General features: G+C 56.8%; 1 protein-coding gene across 1 annotated transcript; it reads left to right on the forward strand.

The window, feature by feature from the left end:
- Positions 1-1,496: 1,496 nt before the first annotated feature.
- On the forward strand, positions 1,497-13,678 carry INSYN1 (inhibitory synaptic factor 1). The gene is made up of 3 exons (XM_006213734.3): positions 1,497-2,501; positions 2,914-3,620; positions 12,865-13,678. The coding sequence occupies exons 2-3, from the start codon at positions 3,465-3,467 to the stop codon at positions 13,582-13,584; spliced, it is 876 nt and encodes a 291-aa protein (XP_006213796.2). The 5' UTR covers positions 1,497-2,501; positions 2,914-3,464; the 3' UTR covers positions 13,585-13,678.
- The last annotated feature ends 11,994 nt before the right edge of the window (positions 13,679-25,672 follow it).

Genomic DNA, 25,672 nt, shown 5'->3' on the forward strand with positions numbered 1-25,672 from the left:
CACCCCAGGCCTGTCCTTCTAACTCAGCTGCGGGCACAACCACCTACCTAGTCTCCCAAGCTGTAAGCCAGAGGCATCCTGGCCTCCCACTCCCTCTCCAAGTTCAAGGTCTCCAAGTCTTCCCATGTTCTCCTAAATTATTTCTCAAAGCATCTCTCCACTCCATCCCTGCTACCATGCAGGCCCCTCCCCTCTCAGCTTGATTCTTGTAACTGGTCTCCTCCCAGTGGCCTAGCCCTCAGATCCTCCATCCATAATGCCCCAGAGGGATCTCCTGAGAGACAAGCAGGACCAGGTTCCTCCCCAACACCACAGCTTCCTTCCCTCTGCCTCAGGATAAAATCCAATCTTCTAACCATGGCCTCTGAGCCTCTCAGGACCTGGTCTTCCTCTAGTCCGCTTTCCACAGAGCTGTCAAAATGCCATCTCAGAAAGGCCACAGTTGGTTCAAACTTCCCTGCCTTCCCCTCTGCTTCTGAGCCTCGGCTCTCGCCCCCACCCCCACCCGGGCCTGGAGTGCTCACCCCCACCTCCCCCGTATTGACAGGCACCTGGGTAGCTCCTGCTTCTCCTTTGAGATGCAGCTCAGGGGTTGCCTCAAGGAGAGCCTGCCAGCCCCTGGCCTGGGTTCTCCCAGTCTCCCGCCCTTACGTTTGCTTCTAGAACTAGCCTCTGTCCTGCATTCACCACCCCTGAGTTTACTCCGGAGTGTCCCCACAGCTGTGAGCTTCCCGAAATGCTTTTCCTTCCTGTGACCCCAGAGGCTAGCCTGGGGTCTGGTACACAGAAGGTGCAGAATAAATGTAGAGTAAATGGATGAATATCTGAACGAAATGAGCTGTCCCTGTCATCTGCGGAACCTCCGACTCCCAGCCCTGTCCAGCCCAGAGCCTGGCACACAGTCGGCGCTCACTAAACATTGTCAGTATTCTATTCTCTGAATTAATCTGATTGAAGGTACTGTCCGGAGTACCTGAGGTATGATGGAGGGAGGGAGTCTGAATGCGAGACATTTAGCCAAAAGGCTAGCCTGGGGCTCACCGCAGTGGGGGAAGGGGCAGTGAGGGCGGTCGGAAAGGTGGGGAGGCACGGAGCCAGCCCTTCGGCCGCTGCCCCTCCGCGCCCCGAGGTCAGCAGGAGTGCGCCCGGGCCAGCCCGCTCCAGGCCCGCAAGGGCAGGACGTTTCCCGGTCCCCGGGGTGGCGAGACCGCCCGGCTCGCTCTCGGCGCCGGGAGGCGTGTGTGTCGCTTTAAAAGCTCCCTCCCGGCGCGCCGGGCCGGCCCCTTCCCTGCCAGCGCCGCGGCGAGCGGAGCCGGGCGAGCCGGGCGGCCTTCGAGGGGAGCCAGCGCCCGCCCGGGCGGCCCGTCCGGCGGGGGGGAGGGGGGCGGCGGCGGCGGGGCGGGCCGGGGGCGGCCGGGGCGCGGGCGGCGCGGCGCTCGGGGCGCGGGGGCCCAGGCCCAGCGGAGCCCGGCGGGGCGGGGCGGGGCGAGGCGGCCGAGGGAGGCCCAGTCCGACCCGGCGCCTGGTGGCCGCACCGGCCCGACCCGGCGGCCGGTGGGGGGGGGGGGGGCTGGCCAGGCGGCGAGCCGAGAGCCAGCGGGCGGGAGGCGGCGGAGCGGAGCCGAGCCGAGCGGAGGCTGAGAGCCCCGTGCGCCCCGGCCCCCGCCGGGCCCGCCGCGCGCCCCCTCCCCTCGCCTCGCCGCCTCCTCTCGCTCTTCTCGCCTCCTCTCCTCCGCCCCGCGCCGCTCCTGCGCCCGGGCCCCTGCCTCGCGCGCTCTCGGCCCGGCCCGGCCGGGACCTGGTCCCGGCGGTCGGCACGGCCCCTCCCCCCGGGACCCGGACATTCCGGACCTTTCCGACCGTGGACTGAGCGGCAGAAGCATTGTCGCCCCCGGCGGACCGCGGGGCTGCGCTGAGCGGACACTCGCGGCCGCTCCGGACGCCGCAGGTGCCGGAGCGCGGTCATTCTGGGTCCGGGGTGAGCGCGTCCCGGGCGCCCACGGGTGCCTGCTCCCTCCGGGCAGGGCAGGGCAGACCCCGGCGGGGACCGGAGCCGGCGGATCTGGACTGGACAAAGCGAATCCCGGACGGTGCCGAGCCCGGGGAATGCTGGGCGTGGGCTAAGGGGATCCCGGCGTCTTCCCATCCCTCCGACTTCGGCTCACGCGCTGGGACCGGCCCAGTGTCGCCTGGGTCGCCCTGTGCCCGGGTCACCTGTGGCCTCGGAGCCCCGGACCCGCCCGACCCTTGCTCATTCTCCACCGGGAGCCCGGCGGGGGTTGGAGGAGATTTTTCCTGCCCCCTTCCTTGGAGCGGGGAGGCCCCGCCCCCTCCCACCGCCCAGATGTCTCCGGTGGCGGCTCTGAGGACCTCCCTGAGGCCAGGGGCCGAAGGGTGCAGAGAGAGAAGCCCGCCCTAGGGAGCCTTGGGGGCCCCCCAACCTCGCCTTGGGACTTGGCCCCCGACGCTGCTCGAAAGGAAGGCCGGTGCCCCCACTCTCGGTGAGTCCGGGAGCGGAGTGGGGGTTCTGACGGAAGGCGGGGCTGGGGAAGGGAGGGTCCAGTTGGGAATGAGGGCACCCTAGGGGTACCAGGAGTGAGGATAGATGACTGAGAGGCCCTCTGGTGAACCAGCGAGGCCAGGCCTGGCTGATGGGGGAGGTTTGGAGGGGAGCTGGGGCAGGGTGCCCCAGCGCAGGTTGAGGGCTTCTGCTTCTAAAGCAGGGGCTCCCTCTTTTCCCTCTAGAGGAGGGGCTGTGCTGTAGAGCATCTGCCCCCGCCACCCCTCCCCACAAAGAAAGAAAACAAATCCCCAGCGAGAAAGGGTGCAGGCTGGGGTGAGGAGGGAGGCAGCGGCATTGCTGGCTGGTGCTGCAGCCTGGGAGGGCTGACGCCAGGCTCGCTTTCTCTGCAGGGGGCTGCCCTCCTCCAATCCAGCTCCCTTCCCAGAGCCACCCACACCTGGAGCCCCCTACACATCTGGAAGACCCTGGCCACCAGCCCTCTGCAGGTGTCAGTTGCATCCCAAGACCTCTGCCTTTGCAACTGCCTAGGAGTTGTGAGGGGATTACTGCTGCCTTCCCCCCATCCCAAGGGCATCTCTTACCCTTAGTCCCTGCAGAGTCATCCCCCTGCCTCTGTGTCCAGCTCAGCACACCCACAGGCACTTCAAGTCCTGGAGGCCACTCCTGAGAACCAAGGCCCCTCCCCCTGCCCTTCTATGTCCTCACCTTGACCCCCTCTGTCAGACTCTGCCTCCCTCTGGGTGTCCCATTCCCCACCCAGAGGTAGAGGAGGCGAGGTGGCAGGGGGCAGGGGCTGGGTGAGGACCACCCAGGGCCAGGGTGGGCTGGGGGGCCGTTAAGATGTGGAGCTCTGCCCGGCCGAGGGGGGCTCCGTGGAGGCAGACGCAGCGTGTGCCCAGCTGGGGGGAGTATGGGCAGGCCTGTGGCCACGTGGTAAAGGATGAACATTCGGGGCACCCCGGACCTCGGGCAGCCCAGTGACGACCCCAGCAGTGGTGGTGAGCGGGAGCGGATTCGACAACGCATGAAGATGGTCATCGGGCAGCTCGAGGGCATCCTGCGAGAGCTCAAGGAGGTGGCCAAGGAGCTAAGGGAGGTGAGTGAGGGGCCGGATAGCCCCTAGACCAGTTTTCCTGGCACAAAATCGTACTCACACATAAGTGTTTAAGTGTGTGTGGGCCAGCAAAGCTGTGTGCACCTGTGTCACTCTGCTGGGTCCTTCCTTCCTCTTATTCTCCTTTCCCCAAATCTGCTTGCTAAATGTCACTGTACCCCAGCGCTGGAGGGGCCTGTGATCCAGAGACTGCTTGCTTGGGCAGCATGTTGTGGGCACAGGGCTCAGGGGTTAACACTCAGAGCTGCCAAGGTGGCCAATAAGGACCGAATCCCGCCACAGCCTTAGTGGAAGACATTCTTCTGTGACCCAAGCTGACCTTTGACCCCACTATCTGCCTCCCAGACTCTGACTGGCTTATAAGAAGCCCTGGGAGAATGTAGATGGCTCTACTGAGGCCGTCCTGCTGCTCGAGGCCCAGCGCAGAGCATTCCCCAGAGATCACGCAGATACTTAGAACCCTCGATCCTGAAAAAATTAAAGCCAGTGATGCCTCTTCTGCCCTGAGGGAGGAATGGGTCTAGGGGACTGCTCGTGGGTGTCAGAATTCCTGCATATGTCGGCAGGGTCAGGAATCTCAGAAGGGATGCATCCACGTCCAACAGTTCTGAACGTTTGTTGCCAAGTATGAAAAGTCACCAAGAGAACCTGGGATGTGTGTCCCTCTCTGTCTCTCTAAGCGGAGCCCAGTTTAATTACTGCTTCCCACATTGCCAGGGTAATGAGGTACACATGTCCTCAGCCCTGCCTCCTGGGCTGTGTTTGAGCCCAAAATGCATGACCAGCGTTCTGAGCTGCTGGCCTGAATATGCCCGCTGGGTGCCATTACGCCAGCCAGGTGGGCTTTAGGCAAATTTCAGCTCCTTGTAACCAGGGTCCCTGCAGAGATGGCAGGGGGAGTGATTGAACTGGAGTTATGGGCTTGAGCTCTCCCCAGCCAGCTGTAGGGGGGCACTGGGAGTGGTGGGGAGAAGGGGTGATGGTGGACTATCTCCGCCAACTCCTGACTGGTAAAGTGGCGTTCCAGTCTGGCCTGAGAGCCAAGGAGCAAGGGGTGTTTGAGGGAGTTGTGTTCAGAGTAGAGAGGGTTGTGGAGATGCTGGGACAGGAGGAGAAGTTGGGCAAGGCGGCACCCTGCCCAGAGTCAGCCTCATGGAGCCTACTCGGAAGTCCTTTCTCAGGAGGTGGGAATGCCTGTTGCTGCAGGTAGAGAGAAATGGTACTTCTTCCCGTGGTCTGGGCTGAACATCTTTGGGGAATACAGTTTAGAGGTCAAAGGCCAGATGCCCCTGAGCAGCCCCTCCTCCCCCAACCTCATTGGTCCAGAGGACTACAGTCCCCCTCTTTGACCCTCCCCACCCCCCATCTTATTTCAGATGTTCTATGGTTCCACCAAGGCCATGGGAACGGCCCAGAGTCTCAGTCTTTGGCAGAGGCATGGGATTGATGCCTCAGCAAGCCTGCCCAGAAAGAGCCAGAATTGACTCTCAGCATGGGAAGCAGCTTTGATAAGCTCAGAGCCTACTCCCAACTGAGCATCTTCTGGCACCTGCCTTTCATCTTCCCCCCAGCATAGCCATCCAGAGCTTGAAGGCATCTCACAGGTCATCCAGACCAACCCTGTCTGTTTGCTGTTGAAGAAACTGAAGCCCAGAGAGGGATAAGGGCTTGTCCAAAGTCACATAGCCTACCAATGGCAGAACGAAGCCTAGAACTCAGGTTTCTGATGCCTATTCTGGAGCTTCAGCAGGTGGGCTAATGGGTGACCTCTTTGCATTTTGACAGGGGCCTTCTAGAGGTGATACCTTATGCTTGTACTGTGATGCTCTGAGGGGTACCTTTTAGGGGCAAGTCAAGGAGCTCAAAAGTGCTAGGACTTGTTTGCAGTCCCTTCCCAGCACAAACACTCACCCACTCCCATGTCTGGCACAGCAGAACTTCAGATTCTCAGGCTCTGCAGCCCAGAGGCCTGAGCTGGGACAGAGAGAGATGAGTCCCCTCCCCATACACCCTGGAGGCCATGTGCCTCCACCCAAGACTTTGGCAGGTTGCTACAGCAACCAGAGTCTACCCTGTATGCCACCGCCTGCCCGCTACCAATGACACCCAGCTGGGAGGGGGGACAGGCCTCAGAATTCCCCCGTCCCCCAGGCGGGGTCTGGACGTTGGGTGATGGGCAGAGGGAAGTGTTGCAGAAGGCAGGTGAGACTCCGGGAGGCCCAGGCAGAAGAGGAGATGCCATAACTGAGTTCCTGTGGGATGGGATTTGTTAAGAAATGGATTAACAAGAGAGGGGTGCCAGGCCCCAGTTTGGAGTAAAGGGTTGCAGTCCCTCTGCTCCCTGGAACCTCCAAGGGGGCCATAAAGCTGAATCTGTCAGGCTCTCCTTCGCTATAGCTTGGTGTGGCATTTGCCCTCAGGGGTGTCACAAGGTAGTAGGCTCAAGGTTGAGAGGGTGGCAGACACTTGTTCCCTCATCACTCCCCACCCCCACTCATCTCAGCGGGGCAGACAAGATTCACGTGTGAGACTGCTGGGGGCTAGCACAGGATGCCTGATGAAGGAGCAAGGCCAGCAGGGAGGACCGCCTCAGCCGTAACCCCCTCTGCCAGCCTCCTCTGTCTGCTGCTCCCTTCCCCCAGCCCCAGACCCCACTGATCGTGGCAGACTCTCCTCACCCTCTTGAGCACACAGCTTGGAGTTCACAGAAAGATGAGAGACACTAAAGCACTCCCTCCCCAGGACCCTGAGCCTCAGTCTGCTCATGTCTGAAATGGGGATGATGATCATTTGCACCTCAGTGTAATCTTAGGAGGATTCATAGGGCTTGGCATGTGGTAAGGGGGACAATACCTACTCACACCCCTAAAGGATTTGGAGTCCCCACCCCCATACCTCCCGCACCCTCCCCACCCCTGCTGCAGCCCTGACATTGGCCTCCTGGGCGATAGAAAGCAAGTTCTGCCCCATGGATGGGGCAAGTAGTTTAATGGACTAAGAGATGAGGAATGTAAAAGTGCTTTGAAAGCTAAAATTGTACTGCAGAGGGATGTGACGGTCAATCATTAATTAGCCCTCATCTCTCCTCGGTTCCCCAATACTCCAGGATGCCAGACCAATCCCAGCAGGCTCTCTAAGCTCCTCAAAATCCTAACTTAGAGACACAGCAGAGCCTAGGGGCTAAGAGCATGGGCCTTGCTGCCAGACGCCTCTGGTTCAAATCCAAGTTCTGCCCCTACCTAGCTATGTGGACTTGGGAAAATTACTTTACCTCTCTGTGCTTCTTTTCTCCCATCTCTAAATGAGGGTAATGAGCTCTGTGCTCCCCATCCCACCCCCCAGCCCCATGGTGGTTGTGATGAGGGTAGGAAGGGGGCTTTGAACAGAGAACCAAAGGAAGTGGGGGTGATGTCTAGGGGATGAGCCTTCCAGGCGGCGGGACCAGCCTGTGCAAAGATCCTGGGGAAGAAATGTGCTCCTCGCGTTCAGGATCAGCAAGAAGTGAAGTGAGGCAGGAGGAGAAAAGCAGGAGAAAGGTCAGAGAGGGAGCCAGGGAGTCAGATTACACGGAGCCCTGCGGGCCACTGTGAGGAATTTGGATTTTATCCCCTGAGGATCCCACGTGCTTTTCGGAAATCTGGTTGTGTTTCTGGGTGGGAATCTTGCCTCCCCACTGCTCCCCCTGTTCCCTACCTATAGGGGCCCTCAAGGCCAGGGATAACGGCCTTGCCTTTGGTTTCTCAGATGTTGCGCTTACCTTGAGCAGGTACTTGGCCTCCTCCTCCAAGGTTTCCCCCTCCCCAAAATGTCACACAGCACGGGGGTTCAAAAGTGTTTCTTGTGTCGATCACTGGTGTCCCTCACGTCATCACTGACTCTTGGGTAGGACATAACTTAAGGGCACAGTTGCCCACTTTGGCCTGAACACCTCAGGAGGATGGAAGGCTGGGCACAAACCTCCCACAGCCAGGGGCAGTGGTGGGGGGCCCCCCCACACAGTGTTCTTGGGGAGCGGACCCAGTGGTGATTGTACAGTCTCCTAGGCAAGATGCTGCCTATGAGGTGGTGCTGAAAGCCAAGGGCCGTGCGGGCACAAGATAAATGTGGCCCAGTCAGGAAGCAGCTGGAGCAGGAGAGGCTGGGGACCACGGAGCTGTGCCAAAGTGGGTCAACTCCATCACCCGCCGCTCAGCAAGAATTGTGCGGATTTTTTCTCATTTTTTTTTCTCGCCTTCATTTCCACCCTTTTCCCTTTGCATTCTCCTCCTCTGAACAGATTCACGAAGCTCCCCGGCCAATTAAGCCAAATTCAGGAATGAGAATCGTGAATCATGCACCTTGCTCCCCCCCCAATCCCTTCCCCAACTCCACAGCCCCCCAGGAAGACAATAAATAACATAATCAAGAATTAAAAAATAATCAGTGGTCATAAATAATGCAGAATCCCCAGTTATGTAACCAGCTGCCCCGGGGAGCTGGGAAGGAGGGAAGGAGGTAGCAGCTTGTCAAAGGAGATAGGGGCCAGAGGTGAGGAGCGAGAGGACTAACCGGTTCTAGGACTCCCAGGTCCTCAGTCCTGGGGACTTAGGGACTACGGACACGCTTTCCTTGGAGAGGGGTCTCACCCAGGGCTGGAGGGCAGGCTGAGGCAGGGAGTACTGGGGTGTCCAGGACCAAGGAATTCTTTCTCGAAAAAGAAGCCCCCAGCGGTTTTATTAAGTAAGCCTTCTATCTCAATGCATCTGCTCATTCAAAGCTGTATTTGTAAAGGGTATGCCAATTCCTGTGCCAAACTGGGGATGCAGTGGTGAGTGAGGCAGACCCAGTCCTGCCCCTCATGGGGCTTCCTGTCTAATAGGAAGACAGACATCAACCGCATTATAACACATATACACATAAAATGGTAGCAGTGGTAAATACTGGAAAACAAAGGAGAGGTGCAGGGTGCTTTGAGAGCCTCTCCCAGGGAACCTATCCTCAACTGGAATCAGGGAAGACTGCCTTATGGAAGTCAGGTGGAGTGAGTAGGGAAGAAAGGAGGCATTCCAGGTGAGGCCAGAGGAACAAGTGAGCTTGGTGGAGGAGTAGGGCTGGTGAGGAGGCCGTTCTAGCCGCGTGGAGGCTGATTGCTGGAGAGAACTGGACCTGCGACCAGGTTTGGTATGGGGTTGTGTTTGGGAGGCTCAGGAGTTTGGGGAACAGGGAAGTGCTGGAAGCAGAGGGGTGATGTGGTCCTGCTGGCTGGAAGTCCCCCGGGTGCCTCGTGCAGCAGGAGCTAGGCAGGAAGTTGCTGTCGGTGGGGAGACTGGATGAGTGCGGCGTTCAGGTGGGTGCGGCTGAGGCTGTGACCAGGACACAGGTTGTGGACACCCTTGGGACAGGGCCTGGGACCCCCAGAGGGTTTGTCATGGCCCTTAGCCCTTCCTCTCTAGTGTTCACTCTTGCTCCCTTTAGAGCAGACAATTCTTGTTCTTAAGGGGCCGGGCCCAGGAGCCTGGACCCCTGAATTCCGGTCTCAGCTCAGCTCCTTCCTGTCTCTGGGTCTCAGTTTGCCATCAGCAAGCACGATGAGAAGGGTGGTCTCCACGGTGTCTCCACCCGCTCCCGGCTTCGAGGTTCTATGCTTTCTCTGTTCCATTTCTTTCTCCATTCTCTCTCTCCCCGTCTCTTTCCTTCTGTGTATATAATTATTTCCCTGCACTCCAAGACAATCCCAAATTACATGTAGGCAAAATGATTATTAAATCTCAGAGAGAAATCATAGATTTCAAGACAGTCAAAGCGGAGAGGCAGGTAGCCCGGGGCCTGCCTACCATCTGCCCTCCCCACTGGCCCCGTGAATGAGGCACCAGGGATAGGCAGCAGGGTTTGTGGACTGACCTGGTCCCTGCATACAGTTTGGGTCCCCATGGTACATCACTCCCCTTTCTGATCCTCATCGAGTGGGTGTGACCTGTCCCACCTAATAGGCTGGCCTAGATTTGCCTTTGAGCCTCAACTGTTTGGCTTTTAAAACCTTTTCTCCTGTTCTGTTGGGAGACAACCCTACTATAGGGAACATAGGTGCCACCCATGTGCTGGGGTTTGAAAGATCCAATATGTCCCATTATTCTGCCACAAGCACTGGAAATGTCCCCATCACAATGTCATTCCTTTGTGAAGAACTGACTCCCATCAGCTCTTGGGCCTGGTGCCAGAGGCCTGGCCCTGTGTTAGCACCCATGGGTGCACAGTGGATACTGGTGGTCTGCATTATTATACATGCTTTCTGTGCATCAAGTCATTAAAGCCTGACCACAGCCCTATCAAGTAGGTATTACTAGAATTCTCCTTTGATGAAGAAACTTTAGGCCCAGATAAGTTGAGTAACTTGGCTAACGTCACACAGCCTCTAAGTGGTAAAGCCAGGACTGGACTGCAGATCTGGCTCCAGAGCCCCGGTTCTTAAGTGCTTGGCTGTGCTGACTCTGCGGTTAAAGCACATTCCTATCTGTCAGATCCCCGGGGCCTGGTGAGCAGAGGCGCATCCCCCTGTTTGACAGGGGAGGGAACAAGACATGAGAGAGGGAACTTACCTGCCTCTCAGGCCTCCAGCCAAGATGGGGCAGACTTGGGACTTGACCCAGACCACCCTTTCTTCCTTCCCTCCACACTCCAAGGATGGGACCAGAGAGGGACATTCTAATGGAGAAGAGGAAGGGCCCAAACGTGAATGCCTCCTGAGCAGGTGGCCGGCAAGGGCTTCTTGGGCAGGGTGGGTGTGTGTCCAGGCCTGAAGGCTCTGGGGCTCCTGCTCCGTGAACCCTGCACATTCCTCCCAGGGGACTGGGAGCCCAGCTTCAGGCCTGGCCTGCCCTCAGCCAACCCTGTGAGCTCACAGCCAAGTCCTTAAACTCCAGATTACCACTGAGGTCCTCCCACCCTCAGAGCAGCGGACTCTCAGCAGCTCTGCTTGATCAGGGGAGTCTGATTAGAGGGTGTGGCTGTCTCAGAGGCTCAGGGCCTCTCCTGAGGCGGCAAGGCCCTAGGCTCCTATTTCTTCACAGCTTAAGTCCGCAGTCCCCTCGGCCAGTGGTTCTCAAAGTCTCCCTGCACCACCAGCAGCGGCAGCACCTGGGGGAGCGTGTTGGAGAGGTGCCTCTCCAGCTCCACCGGGCCCAGGGAATCGGAAAGCCCAGGGAGTGGGCTGCTGCGTGCCCCGGGCTGGGAGCCCCTTCTCTAGGCCAGGGCTCCCGCCAGCTTCCAGTGGGGCTTGGGTTAAGCAAGGGTTTGGGGGGAATGTGAGCTTCTCTGAGGTGGGGGAGTCATTCTAGGGCAAGGGAGGGCATAAGAAGGGGTGGCCAGACTGGAGGCGGAGCCCTGTCCTCGTGGCCTGTCCGAGCCCAGGTATCACAGCAACTCCCTATGTGCAGTGCTGCAGGGCTGGGGAGGCCAGAACCTCGGCTTCCCTGGGCCTCGGGCCATCATCTGTAAACTCAGGAAGTGATGATCTTGTCAGTGGAAAGCCTGACACGCAGTAGGTGCTCAGAGATGGGAGATGATGTCACTTTTATCACCAATGTCCCCGTGAAGCCCTTTTACTGACTTCGCATTGTTCCTCCTGAAGCTCTGGTGAGGCTGGCAGGGCTGAGATGACCATACCCTGGGTGGTGAGTGATGTTGAAGGCCAGAGAGATTGTGTGAGTTACTCAAAGACATACAGAGCATTCAGTGTCTCAGCTGAATCAGGACCCCAGGTGTCTTGACTCCCCCAGCTCTGCCATAGGCCTCAGCCAAGTGTTCCTTCCATCCCTGGTCTGGGGCGGGGACGGTGGGCATCCCTTGACAGTGACATTCCAGAACAGCGTCTCGAGTCACTCCTGTAAACACAGAGCCCTAGAATCTCAGAGGCAGAAGGAACTTTGGAGATAAGCTCGTCACCCAACTCCCCATTTACAGATTGAGAAACTGAGGCCTAGAGAGGGAAAATGACCTCCAGTCCACCTGCATCGGAGCCCCCGAGTCCTACCTCAGTAGGTGACCCACTGAGCTGGACTCCTCCTGACCCGTTGCTTCTGCCCTTGCTTTACACTTGCACTGTGAGCCACTCACCACCCCCACTCCTTGCCAAACACCTTGCACATCCCCGGACAGCAGTCGTCTTCAGTAAAGGTTTGTTGAATTAGGGACTTCATTAGTTAATGAATTAACTGACCGCTCTGACCTCAGGGACAGAGCACTGGACAGGGCCGGGAGCTGGCTCCTGGGCCTGATGACTCACCGCGTACATCTTCGTCTCTGGGTCTCTTGGTCCCTCTGCTTTGCTTTTGTTGTTTTGCTGGTTTGGATTTTGACCTGAATCTCCACTCCTCCCCTTGCTCTGTCCTCTCCCTGTGTCTCCGACTGGGTCTCCTTTTCTCTCTCACTGTCTTTGTCACTGATGTATGTGCCGACAGTGGCCTAGGCAAGGGGCTGTCCTGAGGCAGGGCCGCCTGCATGGAACAGGGCTTCACTTCAGGCAGGACAGGCGGGTGCAGTGACCTCCGCCGCTGAGCTACCCCGAGTGCATTTGATAGGCAGCTCTGGGCCCAGGATGGATGGTTTTCTTACTGCTGACCAAATAATGCTTGCTTTATTCCCTTCCCAACAAGCCAGGATTGATCTCCACTCATCAAGGGGCCGGGAAGGGAGGGGGAGAGGAGGAGGCTCTGGGGCTGTGTTGGGGTGGGGAGATGGAGACCTCTGCGGGGTGGTTGCTGGCCCGGTGCAGGGGCTGGTCCAGGATGCTTTAGAAAGCCTGGGCAGTCTGCAGTTACTGCACGTCATTTCCTTTCTGAGGGTGGGTCATCCCACCACTGAATGGACTTGCTGGAGTCTCTTAGCCCTCTTTAAATGACCCCTGTCAATCAAAAGATCAAGCTCTGAGCACCAGGGCTGCCCCCCAGAACAGCAGCTGGCTTTGGGGGAGAGGGGCTTGTGAATGGATGGGGTGCAGGGCTGGAAGGCAGTCTCCTCCCTCCCCCAGAAGCACTGAGGAGTGGAAAATGAAAATGGCCGGTACCAGCTCTGTGCACCCTGGTCCGGTTTGGGCCCTCAACAGGGCAAACCAACCTGTGACCTCAAGTCCAGCTGTGTCCTGTAGGGTCGTCAGCCAGGGGCTCTAGCAGGGTGGGACAGGGCGCACTCTCACCTAGGTGATGCTGGCTGCTGCCTGGCCCCTGTCACTCCTCTCCCCTTCCCTGGCCAGGTGGTGAGCCAGATCGATAAGCTAACCTCAGACTTCGACTTTGAACTGGAGCCGGATGACTGGACCACAGCCACTGTGAGCAGCACTTCCAGCAGTGACAAAGCAGGCGTGGGCGGCCCCTTTGACCTGGGCCACCTGGACTTCGTGACAGCCGACATCCTCTCGGACAGCTGGGAGTTCTGCTCCTTCCTGGACATCCCCACCCCCTCGGACTCCGTGGACGGCCCCGAGCCCGCCCGGCCGGGGGCTGGCCCTGACTACCGGCTCATGAACGGCGGCACGCCCATCCCCAACGGGCCCCGGGTGGAGACCCCGGACTCCTCCAGCGAGGAGGCCTTCAGTGCCGGCCCCCCGAAGGGCCAGCTGCCCCAGCGGACCCCGGGCACGCGGGAGAGGGTGCGCTTCAGCGACAAAGTGCTCTACCATGCTCTGTGCTGTGATGACGAGGAGGGGGACGGCATGGAGGAGGCGGCAGAGGAGGAGGCGGGCCTGTCCCCGGAGCCTCCCCACACTGAGGCCCCGGCTGGCCCCCTCAAGCCCTCCCCGGCTCCCTACAAGCCAAGGCGCTCGCCGCTGACTGGCCGCTGCTCGGGCCTGACCTTGGCCCCCGAGCAGACCCGAAGGGTCACGAGGAACAGCAGCACCCAAACGGTGTCAGACAAGAGCACTCAGACGGTGCTGCCCTACACGGCCAGACAGAAAGCCAAGGGGAAAAACTAGGGACCCGGGAGGGGCTTGGGGCTGTGGGCACATAGAGCTATAAATATATATATATTTAAACAAATGCAGTCATAATAAAATTTTAAAATGCTAAGGATCCGGCCCCACAGGCCCCAAAGCTGTCACAGAGCTCATCTTAGGCACAGAGATGCCTGCTCACCTCTTAGGTCTCAGGAGGTGTGGCCAGAACCACCTTCCTTCTCCTGTCAGGGCTCCTGAAAGGAGTGTCCAAAAGTGTGCATATGAGGTGGGGCTCTAACCTGGGACTCCTCGTGCAGGCCCCTGTGCGCCGGGGTGGAATCTGGCTGCCGGCTGGGCCACGTCCTGGAGGGGTTTCGTCAGGAGGCAGGCTCTCAAGAAGCAGTGTCCAGGGCCAGGGCTGAGAGCCGGCGCAATCTGCAGACTGCGGTGTGGACTGAGGGCCTGGGGCTGGCATCACTCTAGCTGGGCCCAGGATCACTCGCACCCCTGTGCCTTCTCCTCCAAGGCAGACTTTTGCCTCTCCTTCCCAAAGGCAGACTTACCTGGATGTGTACGAGCCCGCCCCGCCCTGCTTCAGCGGGTAGAGAAGGAGCAAGTGGCTCCTGCGGGTGGGCCTCCCTGCTGGGAAGCTGGGCCTGCACAGCCCCCGGAGGGCTGGGCTGCGCCGGGTGGAGGCTTGTTTGGAGAGCCCGGGCCACTCCCAGTCCTTTCAGCCCTCATGCTCAGCCTTAACTTCCTGGGATCCAAGAGCCTCAGACAGCCCCTGCTTGGCCCTGCGCAAACCTGGGGTCCACGGGAGAAAGCAGGCGGCAGCTTCCCCGGGCTGTGAACCAGAGCCATGGACAGGCCCCCTTCACCCAGCAGGCAGCCCGGGAGAGGAGTCCAGCGGCCCTCCTCTGCCCCTGCTTCTCCACACTGGGACCCTGAGCCCAGCTTAGCAGGTCTTGAATGACACCAACAGAGACAAGATGGGAGCCTGGAGGTACCAGGGCTTCGTCCACCTCTAGGCTCCCAGCTGGTGTTCCTGGGGGCTGGGCCAAGTCAGACAGAAAGCTGTGGGGTTTCAGTGCTGAGAAGCCCGCAGGCATTGGGTCCAGCCTGTGATCCCCGGGAAGGAGCCTGGAGCACGAGGCAGAGACCAGCTTAGAAGGAGACGGCTCTGGGCCATGTCCTTTTGGTGACCGGGGTCCTCAGCCTGATGCCACTTTAATGGGGGGAGCACACTGCAGTGTCTCCAATGTCTGAGAATGAGGAGGCATCACTGTCTCTATTTTATAGGCAGGGGACAGATGAGCCAGTCTACAGAAGCCGTCTGATGGGACCAAGAGGCAGAAAGGGTGGCAAACCACACAGAGACCCCAGCTCTTAGAGACAAGGTGAGGCCCTGTCAACAGGAGGGAAAAAGGGTGGGGAGGAAGCTGGAATTCAAGGCAGGCCCAGCCTCCCACCCCTTCCTCCTCTGCCTTTCCTGAGGTCCCTTTCACTGCTCCGACCCCTCCCCACCCTCCCCTGCCTCCCACCCCCCAGCTGGGGCTTGTGTGAGGGAGCTGACATTTATCAGCCACCTAGTATGCACCTGCGCCTGGTCACTGGGCTGCATCCCAACACTAACTGGCAGATTTAGTTGTGCCCAGCACATAATAGGTTGCTCAATAATTATGTATTAAGTAAATGGATGAACCACAATCCCTATTTTACAGGTGAGGAAGCTGATGAACAAACAAGGAATTTGTTCAAAGTTGCACAGCAGGAAACTGGTGGAGCTGGGGGTTCACGCTGCTATTATTATTCACACTACATAAAAGCTGCTGTTCGTGGAATACCTACTACTTGATGCATTAGTCACTTTATGTAAATTATCTTACCTACTTTACAGCAACCCTCCAAGTCCCTGAGACTATTACCATTTTACAAATGAGAAAACTGAGGCCCAGAGAGGTGTATCCTTCCCAAAATAGCCAGCTCTGAAATGCAGAAATGGGATCTGGATCTTGACTTCGCCATGCTTCCCCCACTCCTGGCTTCAGGGTATCTGGAACCCCCGGAAGTAGCAGTGCTGCCAGAGCACGGATTTCCCTTGGCACAACTGACCAGCGCTCATCTGGGCCAGGCCCCGCTTCCTCCAGCCCAGGCCGCAGGCCCTCAGAAGCAAGACTTCTAAAACCAGTGGGTCTGGGGCACTGACTAGGTGACCAGCAGAAAACAGCTCCAGGTCCAAAGTGTCCTTTTCCCCTTCTGATGTCTCCCCAGAGCCAGGAAGACGACGCTGTCCTCAGCCCAATAAATGTCCAGCCCCTTTCTGGTCTGGGCTGAACTGGCATTAGTTCGGGGCTGGAGTATCTGGGAAAGGCTTCAGGGGGCCGGGGGAGGAGGAGGAGGGATTTGAAATGGAATTCATTTGCAATGGGGTAGAACTTGGTCACTTGGAAGTGGGAACGAAGGACATTGGGGGCAGGCGGAACTTTACAAAGATGGCTAGGGTGGCCTTCAGGGGACAGCAGAGAGAGGCCTTGCTGCAACAGAGGATGCACATTGGTGCAAAGTGAGAAAGATATGCAGTGAGGGCCTAGAGAGCCCCATGGCGCCCTCAGACCCACTCCTTCCTCTTGACTGCGGGAGGAGGAATCGGGGTTTCCCGGCTAGTCTGAGACCAGAAGAGACTTAAGAATGTGTTATCCAGGAGGGACCATCATGATAGGGCCCCGCTGCACTGAACAGGGAAGAACATCACACGATTAGCACACTGGTAAGTCAAACAGACATGCCAAAGCCCCAGTGTGTCACACAAGGAGGTTAAACGCCCCTCCCACGAGGCATTCTCCCAGAACCTTTCTTTCCCCCATGGGGTGGGGGTGGGGGCGCTGGGACCGCACGGGCCCCGTTACAGGTGAGCCAGCGGAGATGCTGATGAGCCCTGACTCTGCCCACCTGCCTGCCCTGCCCTCCACTACACACGGTTGCGTAGCCGCCATCACCACCCAGCTCTCCCACCTTCCTATCCCCACACGTGTCAGCCAAGGAGACCAAAGTGGGTGACCTCGGGCCCGTGCTGTCCACACCCTGGGCCCGTGCCTGATGAGATCTGACGCCCTGCCAGGAACACTCAGGCTCACACACCTGCCTGCGGCTCTCAGTTCCCTGTTTGGGCTGCTCCCTCTCCTGTCCCTGCTGGGACGTGCAGGGAGAGGAAGCTTCCCCGGGGGCACAGTAGGTGGTGCAGACCCAGCAGAGCATCCTTCACGCCACCACCTTCTTAGAAGCGCTCCGGACGCCAGCTCACCTGCCTTCACTCTACTTGATCCATCCTCCACCCCCACGGAGGTAAGCCTGGCCAGGGGTCATTACAAGGCACAGCCTGTGGAGGAAGTGTGGTAGGAGGCCTGGGGTCCTGATTTTTATGGGATTTCTTTGTGGCCAGTTGTAGGGCCTTTCCAGGAGACCCCTGTAGGGACAGAGAATTTTCCCTGAGCCGAGGAGTAGACCGTGCTGGCATCCCTTTGGAGAGGCGGGGGAGGAAAAGAGTTCACTGGTGACCCAGGAGTGCAGAGGGAGGGCCCGAACCCTGGCGCCTGCTCTTCGCCAGCAGTCTTGGCACCATCCCTCCCCTTTGCCCCCAAGATTGACCACTCCCTCAGGGGACAGTGTTTGGAGGAGGTACACTTGCCCCAGGGATCCAGGGTGAGTGTGGAGAGTTAAATCCATAAGACCAACAATGAGAAAGGATGAGCCCCAGGATGTTTGGGGCAGTCTGTGATCCCAGAGGCAGCAAGGAGGCAGGGCAGGAGGTCCCTGGGGGAGAAGCCAGGAGCATGAGGCAGGAGACCAGCCTGAGACCCCTTTCATGGGTAGGGCACACTGAGTGTCCCTGGTGCCTGAGAATGAGGTGCTGCCCTCTTAGGATGGACTTCACTCCAGGCCTGCCGTTTAGGGTGTGTGCCCAGACATGGAGTCCAGTCTTGCCCACTCAGCATCTGGGTCTCCCTTGGGGTCCTACCTCCCCCAGAGAAAGGCCCCATCCAGGCCCTTCCCTCTGGCTGCCTCGTAGAAGAGCCCCTTGTGCTCGATCGAGCCAGGGGCTGGGGGCTTGCCTGCGAAGCTGCTCGTGGTCCTCCTGCCCCACGGCAGGTTGGGGGGTGCCGAGAACTTCTCCAGCCCAGACACACCCCTCTCCGGCCTCGCTGACCCTACTTGCCCTCCAGTTCCTTGGGTGCTTCTCTTTTTCACATCCAGACATTGCAAATGGGTGGCCTGCAAACTTGTTTGCTTCTCACATATAATTTTGTTTTAAAGAGGATATCACATAAAAACACAGATTTCATGTTTCTTGGGAAAATCCTCTCAATTTTGTGCAAAAAAACTGTCTCTAAAAAAATCGATTGATCTGACAACATTGGGCTTCTACCCCACACAGAAACAGTCAGCAGAAACTGAACAGCAGGGCCCCTCCAGGTGGAGTGGGCATCACCAGCAGCCCCCAGTATGCCCCCCAGGGGCCCTCATACATTTACAGTGGCTCCTGCAAGCAGTCTGATTCCTCTGCTGATATGACCTGTCCCCAATTCATCTTTCAACATGCCATCCCTTCCTTCTGCCCCTGCAAGTCTTTTTTTAAATTTACTTTATTTTTTATTTTATTTATTTTTTGAAGGGAAGAGGTAATTAGGTTTACTTACTCATTATTTATTTATTTACATGGAAGTACTGGGGATTGAACCCAGGACCTCGTGCATGCTAGGCATGCATTCTACCACTGAGCTATACCCTCCCCACTGCAAGTCTTAAACATACCTTCCTTCCACCTTCATAACTGCACTGAGATGGATTTTCCCCACTGGAGCCTCTCCTCCAGTGGATTGCAAGCCCCTTGAGGGCAGGAATCATCAGTGTGCTTCCCGGAGCTGGCACAGGGTTGGCGCATAGTAGGTTCTCAGTGAATGTACATTGAATGAACATGCCTCACGCTCAGGCACTCGGTAGGCCTCCATTGCCCTCAGGACCTAAACCCCTCTTCAGGTCCACAGTGGGGGCCTTGAGCCCCAAAGTCCTCCCAGAGGAGGGGGTGTCATTCTGGGTCTTGGAGGAGCCAAAGGGCAAGAAGGGCACTTTGCCTGACCCTCCGGCTCTTCAAGGCACCGACCTCTGCTGGAAGCACTGAAGCATCCACTCAGTTTTGTTTTGCTTTGTTTGCTTTTTAATTAAAGGCATCATTGCAAGACTGAGGGATGAATTCATGCTTTTCAATAAAGGAATCTTCAAATCAAATAGCCCTTGTAGCTGCTGCATCAATCCACTGGAGCACTAGCCACAGAGATAACTCGTTCACGAAGTAACGGAGTGAGGATGGGACATTGTGAGATGTCAGTTAAGTGAATTTTTGCTTCATCAAGTGCCTTTTCCCCATAACGTTTATACATTCTGAAGGCCCAGTGGATGCCAGGGAGGGATGGGCTTGGCTAATCTGGCTTACCAGGTCTTCTCATCTCTCTCCTAAGTAAGACCCTGCTGGGATGCGGCTGTGGGAGAGCCTGGGGTCAGACCTCCCTCCTGGAGGCCCAGCAGAGCGCACCTGGGCCCAGGTTGTCATTCTATACTGTTCCCCTCGCATCTGGCTGCCCGGAAGCTCCGGGTTTGCAGTGAGAGCCCCCTTCACTACGGAGAATGGAGCTTCATGTCCTAGGACACCTTCCTCTCCTCCCCCACCTCCCACCCCCCAACTCCTCCTAGTCCTCCTCGATTCGCAGGTGCAAGGCAAGCATTGCCCGGTCTTCCTTCACAAGGAAGCCAACACTTCTCTGCTTTTTTAAGGTGTGAGCTCTGGGCTGCGGACAGAACAATGGCGAACGGCTGTGTGGAGTGAATCACTCTCTCACCCGATCGCCCCTGTCAGCAGTGGCACCCCTAGGACGGCTGGATGAGGTAGGGGCTCAGCTGTGGGGCAGGCTCAATCTACATTAGGAATTAGGGCTCAGGGAGAGGCCAAGGAGGGGACGCAGTCAGGGCAAGGGAGGGGCTCAGCCTGCTCTCCTTGACTCAGCGCCCTGATCTCCAGTGTAAACCATCCTTCACATACAAAAATTCAAAACAACGTGTCCCGCTCTGGTTTTAAAACCTCCCATGAAAAAAAGAAAAAAAAAAAACTTCAGCGGTTCCTCGTGGCCTTTAGGATCACGCTTAAGACCCTCCTAGCTTGGTCTCTGCTGGTTCTCTGCCTTCCTGGCCACTCCCATCCATGCAGCTTTCGTTCAAGGCAGGTGAGCTGCTCGCAGTCCCTGAAGTGGCTGCTGCCCTCTGGCCTCTCTGTTCCCAAGGCCACTTCCCCTCCCGGGACTGACTCTGCTTCCCCTCAGGACTGTGCAGGGCCCCGAAGCTCCAGCTCTAGCGCTGAGCAAAGCCGGGTTTGATCCCTGCTTTATCACTTGCTGACTGTGGGGCTTGGGGCAAGTAGCTTAGCCTCATCTGAGCACAGAGGACAGTTACAGCACCCGGGCATGGGCCGGGGTCAGGTTTTCAGGGTTTTGGGCTAAAACCACAGACAGGGTTTAACACATATTACTCATTTTAATCACTTCGTTATTCCCTGTTGTGTTTATGTCTGATGAAGACTGGGCATCCCATTCTTACCCCTTTCCTGGTGGCCCTCCTGGACTGCTGTGATTGGAAAGCTAAAAATGACACTTACTAGGTCCTCTACCACTGAGGATGAGCTCAGTTCCAGCAATGCGAGGCACTTTGGCAAGACCCGGACCGCAAATTTGGAGGCCATCTTTGGCTGCTCTGGGCCCGCAAGCCTGGTTGTGGAAATGCAGCCACATTGCAGGGTTGAGTCTTCAGACTCACGGGTGCTGGCAGGCAGCAGCATGACCCCTGCTCCCCGGCCCAGCCACAGCAGCGAGGTCCTGAACCCAGTGCCTCCAGGAATTCCTCCCTACACCCCATGTTTCTTTGCTGCCATAATCGAGTGCCACAAACTCACAGGCTTAAAACAACATGAACTGATTCTCTTAACTCTGGAGGTCAGAAGTCCAAAATCAATCTCATTGGACTAAAACCAAGGTGGGCAGTCCCGTGTCCCACTGGAGGCTCTAGGGGAGAATCGTTTCCCCGGCTTTTCTCGCGGTTTGATGTTGCTTGCACTCCTTGGTTCATGGCCCCTTCCTCCATCTACAAGCCGGATCCTGCTTCTGTCACCCTGTTTCTTTCTTTCTTTTTCCCCTGGCTCTCCTTTCCTGCCTCCCTCCTATCTAACCTCCCTTGGGTTATGTTGAGCCCACCTGGATAATCCAGGGTACTCTCCCCATCTCAGGATTCTTTGTTTTCATTGAAGTATAGTTGATTTGTTACATTGTGTTAGTTTTAGGTGTACAGCAAAGCGGTTCAGGTTTGTCCTTCAGATTACATTCTACTATAACTCATTATAGGATATTGAATAAGGTTCCCTGTACTATACAGCCCATTTTTGTTGCTTCCCTACTCTGTGTGTAGTGGTTTGTTAATCCCGTACTCCTCACTTGTTTCTCCCTCTTTCCCTCCCTCCCCCCTTTGGCAACCATAAGTTTGTTTTCTACACCTGTGGGTCTGCTTCTGTTTTGTATATAGACTCATTTGTATTACTTTTAGATCCCACATGTAAGTGATACCATATAGTATTTGTCTTTCTGGCTTACTTCACTAAATATAATATTCTCTAGATCCAACCATGTTGCTGCAAATGCAATAGTTCGTTCTTCTTTATGGCTGAGTAAGATTCCATTTTATATATATATATATATATATATATATATATACATACATATATATATATATATATATATATATATCTCCATTGTGTGTGTGTATATATGTATAATGACTAAGATTCCATAAAATGACTTCCAATACTATGTTGAGTGGAAGCAGTGAGAGTGAACATCTTTGTCTTGTTCTTGAATTTAGTAGGATTCAGCTTTTCACACCGAGTGTTATGTTGGCTGTGGGTCTGTTGTAAATGGCTTTGTTATGTTGATATATATTCCCTCTGTACCCACTTTGGTGAGATCAAGACTCTTAATCACATCTGCAAAGTGTCCTTTACCATTATAAGATAATATTCACAGGTTCCAGAAATGAGGACGTGGGCATTGCCGGACGGGGGGATTGCTCCAGCGTCCCACAGCGCCTCTCACTGCAGCCAAGGTAGCCGCCTCCTGGCTGGTCCCTTCCGGGCTATTCTGGGAGTCATTCCTGGAGACCCAGCCCCAAGCCTGCTCCTTCAGCCCTTCCAACAATTTTGCAAACACCCTGCATGCAACCCCTTTCTGCTTAAAATCCAGTAGCTTCTGTTTCCTACACACAACCATGACTGAAATACCGATCATCCTCCACGTCTCAGTTCAAATGTCACATATTTGGGAAGCCTTCCCCAATTCCTCCAAGCTTCCTTGCTCCCAACTCTGGACCCCACAGCTCCTCCTAGACCGAATCTCCCTGGTGGATCGTGACCTCTCCGTGCAGCTACAGCACAGGATCAAACATAAAGAAAGGCTACATAAATAACTGAACCAGAGGCCATCAGCTGAGAGCAACCATCTGAGCATTAAGCCTTGGGGGTGGACAGAGACAAGCGTGGCCTAGGAAGGTGGGGATCAGCCAGGGTGGGGCCTGGCTGCGTGGGCAGCTAGCAACACGAGAAGGGGAGCCTGCGATAAGAGTGCCACCTCAACCTCGCAAAACCCCCAGGGCTCAGAGGGAAATCAGAAGGAATTTTCAGATACAGAAGCAAGTCAGCAGCTGAACAGATGTGAAACAGTACATTCTTCTGCTCCAGAGCTGCTGACCAGTCTGGGACTTCATGGCTCTGAATGCAGAAATGCAGAAACAATGGCGTGTGATGGAAGGGGCAGGCCCTGATCCACAGGAGGATGTGAAGGGTCAAATCTAGAAAACAACCGATGAGCAGAGGCTGAGTCTTCCTTGGATGGAGGCAAAAAAGGAAACAGGCCAAATGATGTCCTCAGTCTACGACCAGGCCGTGACTCCAGCTCACCTGGGACGGACCCCAGAACCCAGAAGGGCATGCCCGTGCCTGGGTGTACATGGAGCAAGGAACCTGTCCCTTTAGATGCATGCAACAAATCAAAGGGAACTCTGTGTACCCCTTAGAGGACGTGCATATGAAGATGGGACAGTAGGGGAGATAGCCCTGCAGAAGACATCCCCGCCTCCCTGGCCAGCAAGAACCAACAAGCCCAAACTGGAAAACTCAGAGGGTCTGCCCTGCGTGTGGCTGTTGCATGTCGTGACATCAGGTGGACTCCCTGTCCTTCCTGAGCCTCAGTCTCCTCCATCTGTACAGTGGGAATAGCAGACTCTTAGGGAAATAAGGAAAGATCTTAGGGAAATAAGGAAAACAAGAAAGCACCGTGCAAAGTAGGAGGTTAGGCAGGGCAGAGGAGTGGGAGATGCAGATCCTGCACTGTGGCAGGAAGGCGGCTCTGGCTGAGGAGGAGGCCTGGGAGGCCTGGGGTGTCACTAATGAGGCCCCAGCAGACAGGGCTGGGCATGAGCGAGCTTAGGGAAGCAGCCCTCCTCCATCTCGATGCTCAGCACACTTCAAATTAATAATTAAAATGCTTCCTGTCAGATTCCAGCCTGACACGTAATTAGAGCAGCTCCAGGCTTTAGGCGATGGTGATGAAAACAGTTCTTGTTAGAAAGAGACTTTTCTGGGGATGAGCCGGGTGAGGATAGAACCTTCCTCCCCAAATTTCGCTGTCAAGGCCTCCCTCCATCTGCATTCCGGACAGATACAGACAGGGGTTTTCCTGCCAGCCTGGGGAGGGGCGGAGGCATAGGGAGGAGCATTCACTTCCCCACTGTCTGCACAAGGAGGAGGTTGGACCAGGTGACATCCTAACTGACAGGAGAGGGTGGCACGGGGGTCCATGCATGGAGGAGGGCAGGAGGGGACTCCTTGGACTTTCAAAAGCCAGACACAAATCTGGGGCCAGCTGCAGATCCCAAATGCCACCCCAACATATGTACACAAGGTATTGCTGTCAGAGCCTTTCCTCCCAGGGCTGCTGGGGAGTACCTGAGTTCAGGGGTCAGGGCCCCCCAGGCCCCTCCCTATCAACCCATGGCACCCATCACTTCCTTCTAGAGCACAGCTCTTCCTATCAACAAAGTGGGGCCCGGACCCAGCAGTCCTAGGCCCCAGCCCCTGGGCATCCCAGTTCCCCGGGGGCACAGCTTGGAGGTGCTGTCCATGGTTCTGGTTCCAGAGACACCTCTAGTTTTCAGGCTCCTCCCCTGTCAGTTCTCCCAGGGCCTCAGCCAGGCTCCTCAACCCCTTCCCCCAGAGTACAGTCCCTGAGCCTTGTCAAACCACCCTGCCTCCTCACCTGCCACCAGGCCTGGCCCCCTAAGGAAGGGAGGGGACCCCCCTTCCTGCTTAGCTCATTCAGGGAGAACCCCAAGTGCTCAACCCTGGGGCTTCACCCTGATGGGCCTGCCCTTAGGAGCTTGGCACTCAGAGCTCATGCCAAAGCTACCTATTAGGAGAAGAAATTCACTTTAAAGCAATGTTGTGTTGCTTCATTGAAGTTGCCTTCATAAATATTTTAAAGGTGTTTATTAGGAAAACCACAGGAGCAGAGAGGAGGCTGCTGAGGCTGAGAGGAGAGATGTCCTGTGAGGCCTCAGCCGCCACTGCCGCCACCACCAGCGCAACGTCTCCCTCGGGGGCGCTGGCCCTTTGGGGGCTGCAAAGAGGAGAAGCCCACTTTGTTGGGCTGCCCTCCCCCACTTGCAGGAGGTGGCTGCTCCAAGGCCATGTTCCTGTCCTTGGATTGAACCCCAGAGGGCGATATAACAGAGTCTTATGGACCCAGTGCTGAGCTGGGGCAGGAGCCTCGGGGGCTCTCCTCTAAGCACAGCTCCCAGCCGCTGGGCAGTTGCTCCCCTTCTCTGACTCAGCAGTACAGGGTAAAGAGCTGGGAGGTCCCTTCCCGGACAGGCTGACGTGCCCAGATTTGTCGATGCTTTCCTCCTCTCTCCTGTCCCCACTCCCTCACCTGTCCCCTCCCCCCATGCACATACCGACCAGGGCTGCAGCAGAGCCAGAGCAGGTGCACGGGGCCAGACAACCATCCCAGCAGCCCCTCAGCCCAGGCCTGTCAGCCTCGCCTTGCCCCACTCCAGTGGGCAGGGAGAGCCCAGCTTGTGGCCTGGGGAGGGGGTAAGAATGGTGTCTCCTGCCCCAGCTTCCCTCTGTGGGGGTGGGGCAGGGATGGAGGTGCCATGGCTGCCTCTGACACAGCTCTTCTCCTTGGGAAAGAGCCTCTTTCTCTTCCCCAAGCCAAAGCCAACAAGCCAATTAAACCCCGAGAAAGCAAATCAATCTGCAGGCCAAGGGATTACACTGATCTGCAGTGCTGGTACCCAGGGGGCCATGGCTGCCTCCCCTTCACGCCTGGAGCTCCTTCTACTGCTGTCTTCAGCTGAGCGGTGAGCAGCCCTCCCCACCCACCGCTGTCCTCTACCACCCCCCAACCCCGCCACCCACCCTCTGACTGCCTGCCTGTCCCATCTCTGTTTGTCTCAGGTCAAATCTCTCTCCTTTGTATGGCCTGAGCCTGAGGCCATCTGTTGAGGCCCATCCGTTCACACCGCACAGTGCAGGTGAGGGGGCCCCATGAGGCCTCTGTCCTCTGGGCGATCTCTCTCCATCTTAGTCACCCAGGGAAGGGGGTGCTACTCTTGCCCCCATTTTACAGACACGACCTGCAAGGGCACAGAATACCCAGCACCCCAAGGGTTAGCAGGTAGCGTCCCCCACCCAGAGCGTGGGAGTGGGCTAATGGAGCCTAGGGAAACTTCTCTGGTAAATAGAAAGAGAGAATGCCTTGCAATTACCGTATCAATTGTTTCTGGGTAAATAGGGGCTTCTAAGAGATTTTTAAAATAGATTATTCCTTTAACTAGGTTAAGCACCCTTTGGCAGCCTCATTTACATTCTTCATTTGCTGAAAAATCTTTGTTCAGGGATAGTGTGGAAGCAAACTTCAGCCTCAGTCTGAATCCCATTCAGACACTGGACTAAGGTGGTTTGAATACTTCCCTGCCTGCA

Source organism: Vicugna pacos, chromosome 27 (assembly GCF_048564905.1).
Source record: "Vicugna pacos chromosome 27, VicPac4, whole genome shotgun sequence".
NCBI lineage: Eukaryota > Metazoa > Chordata > Mammalia > Artiodactyla > Camelidae > Vicugna > Vicugna pacos.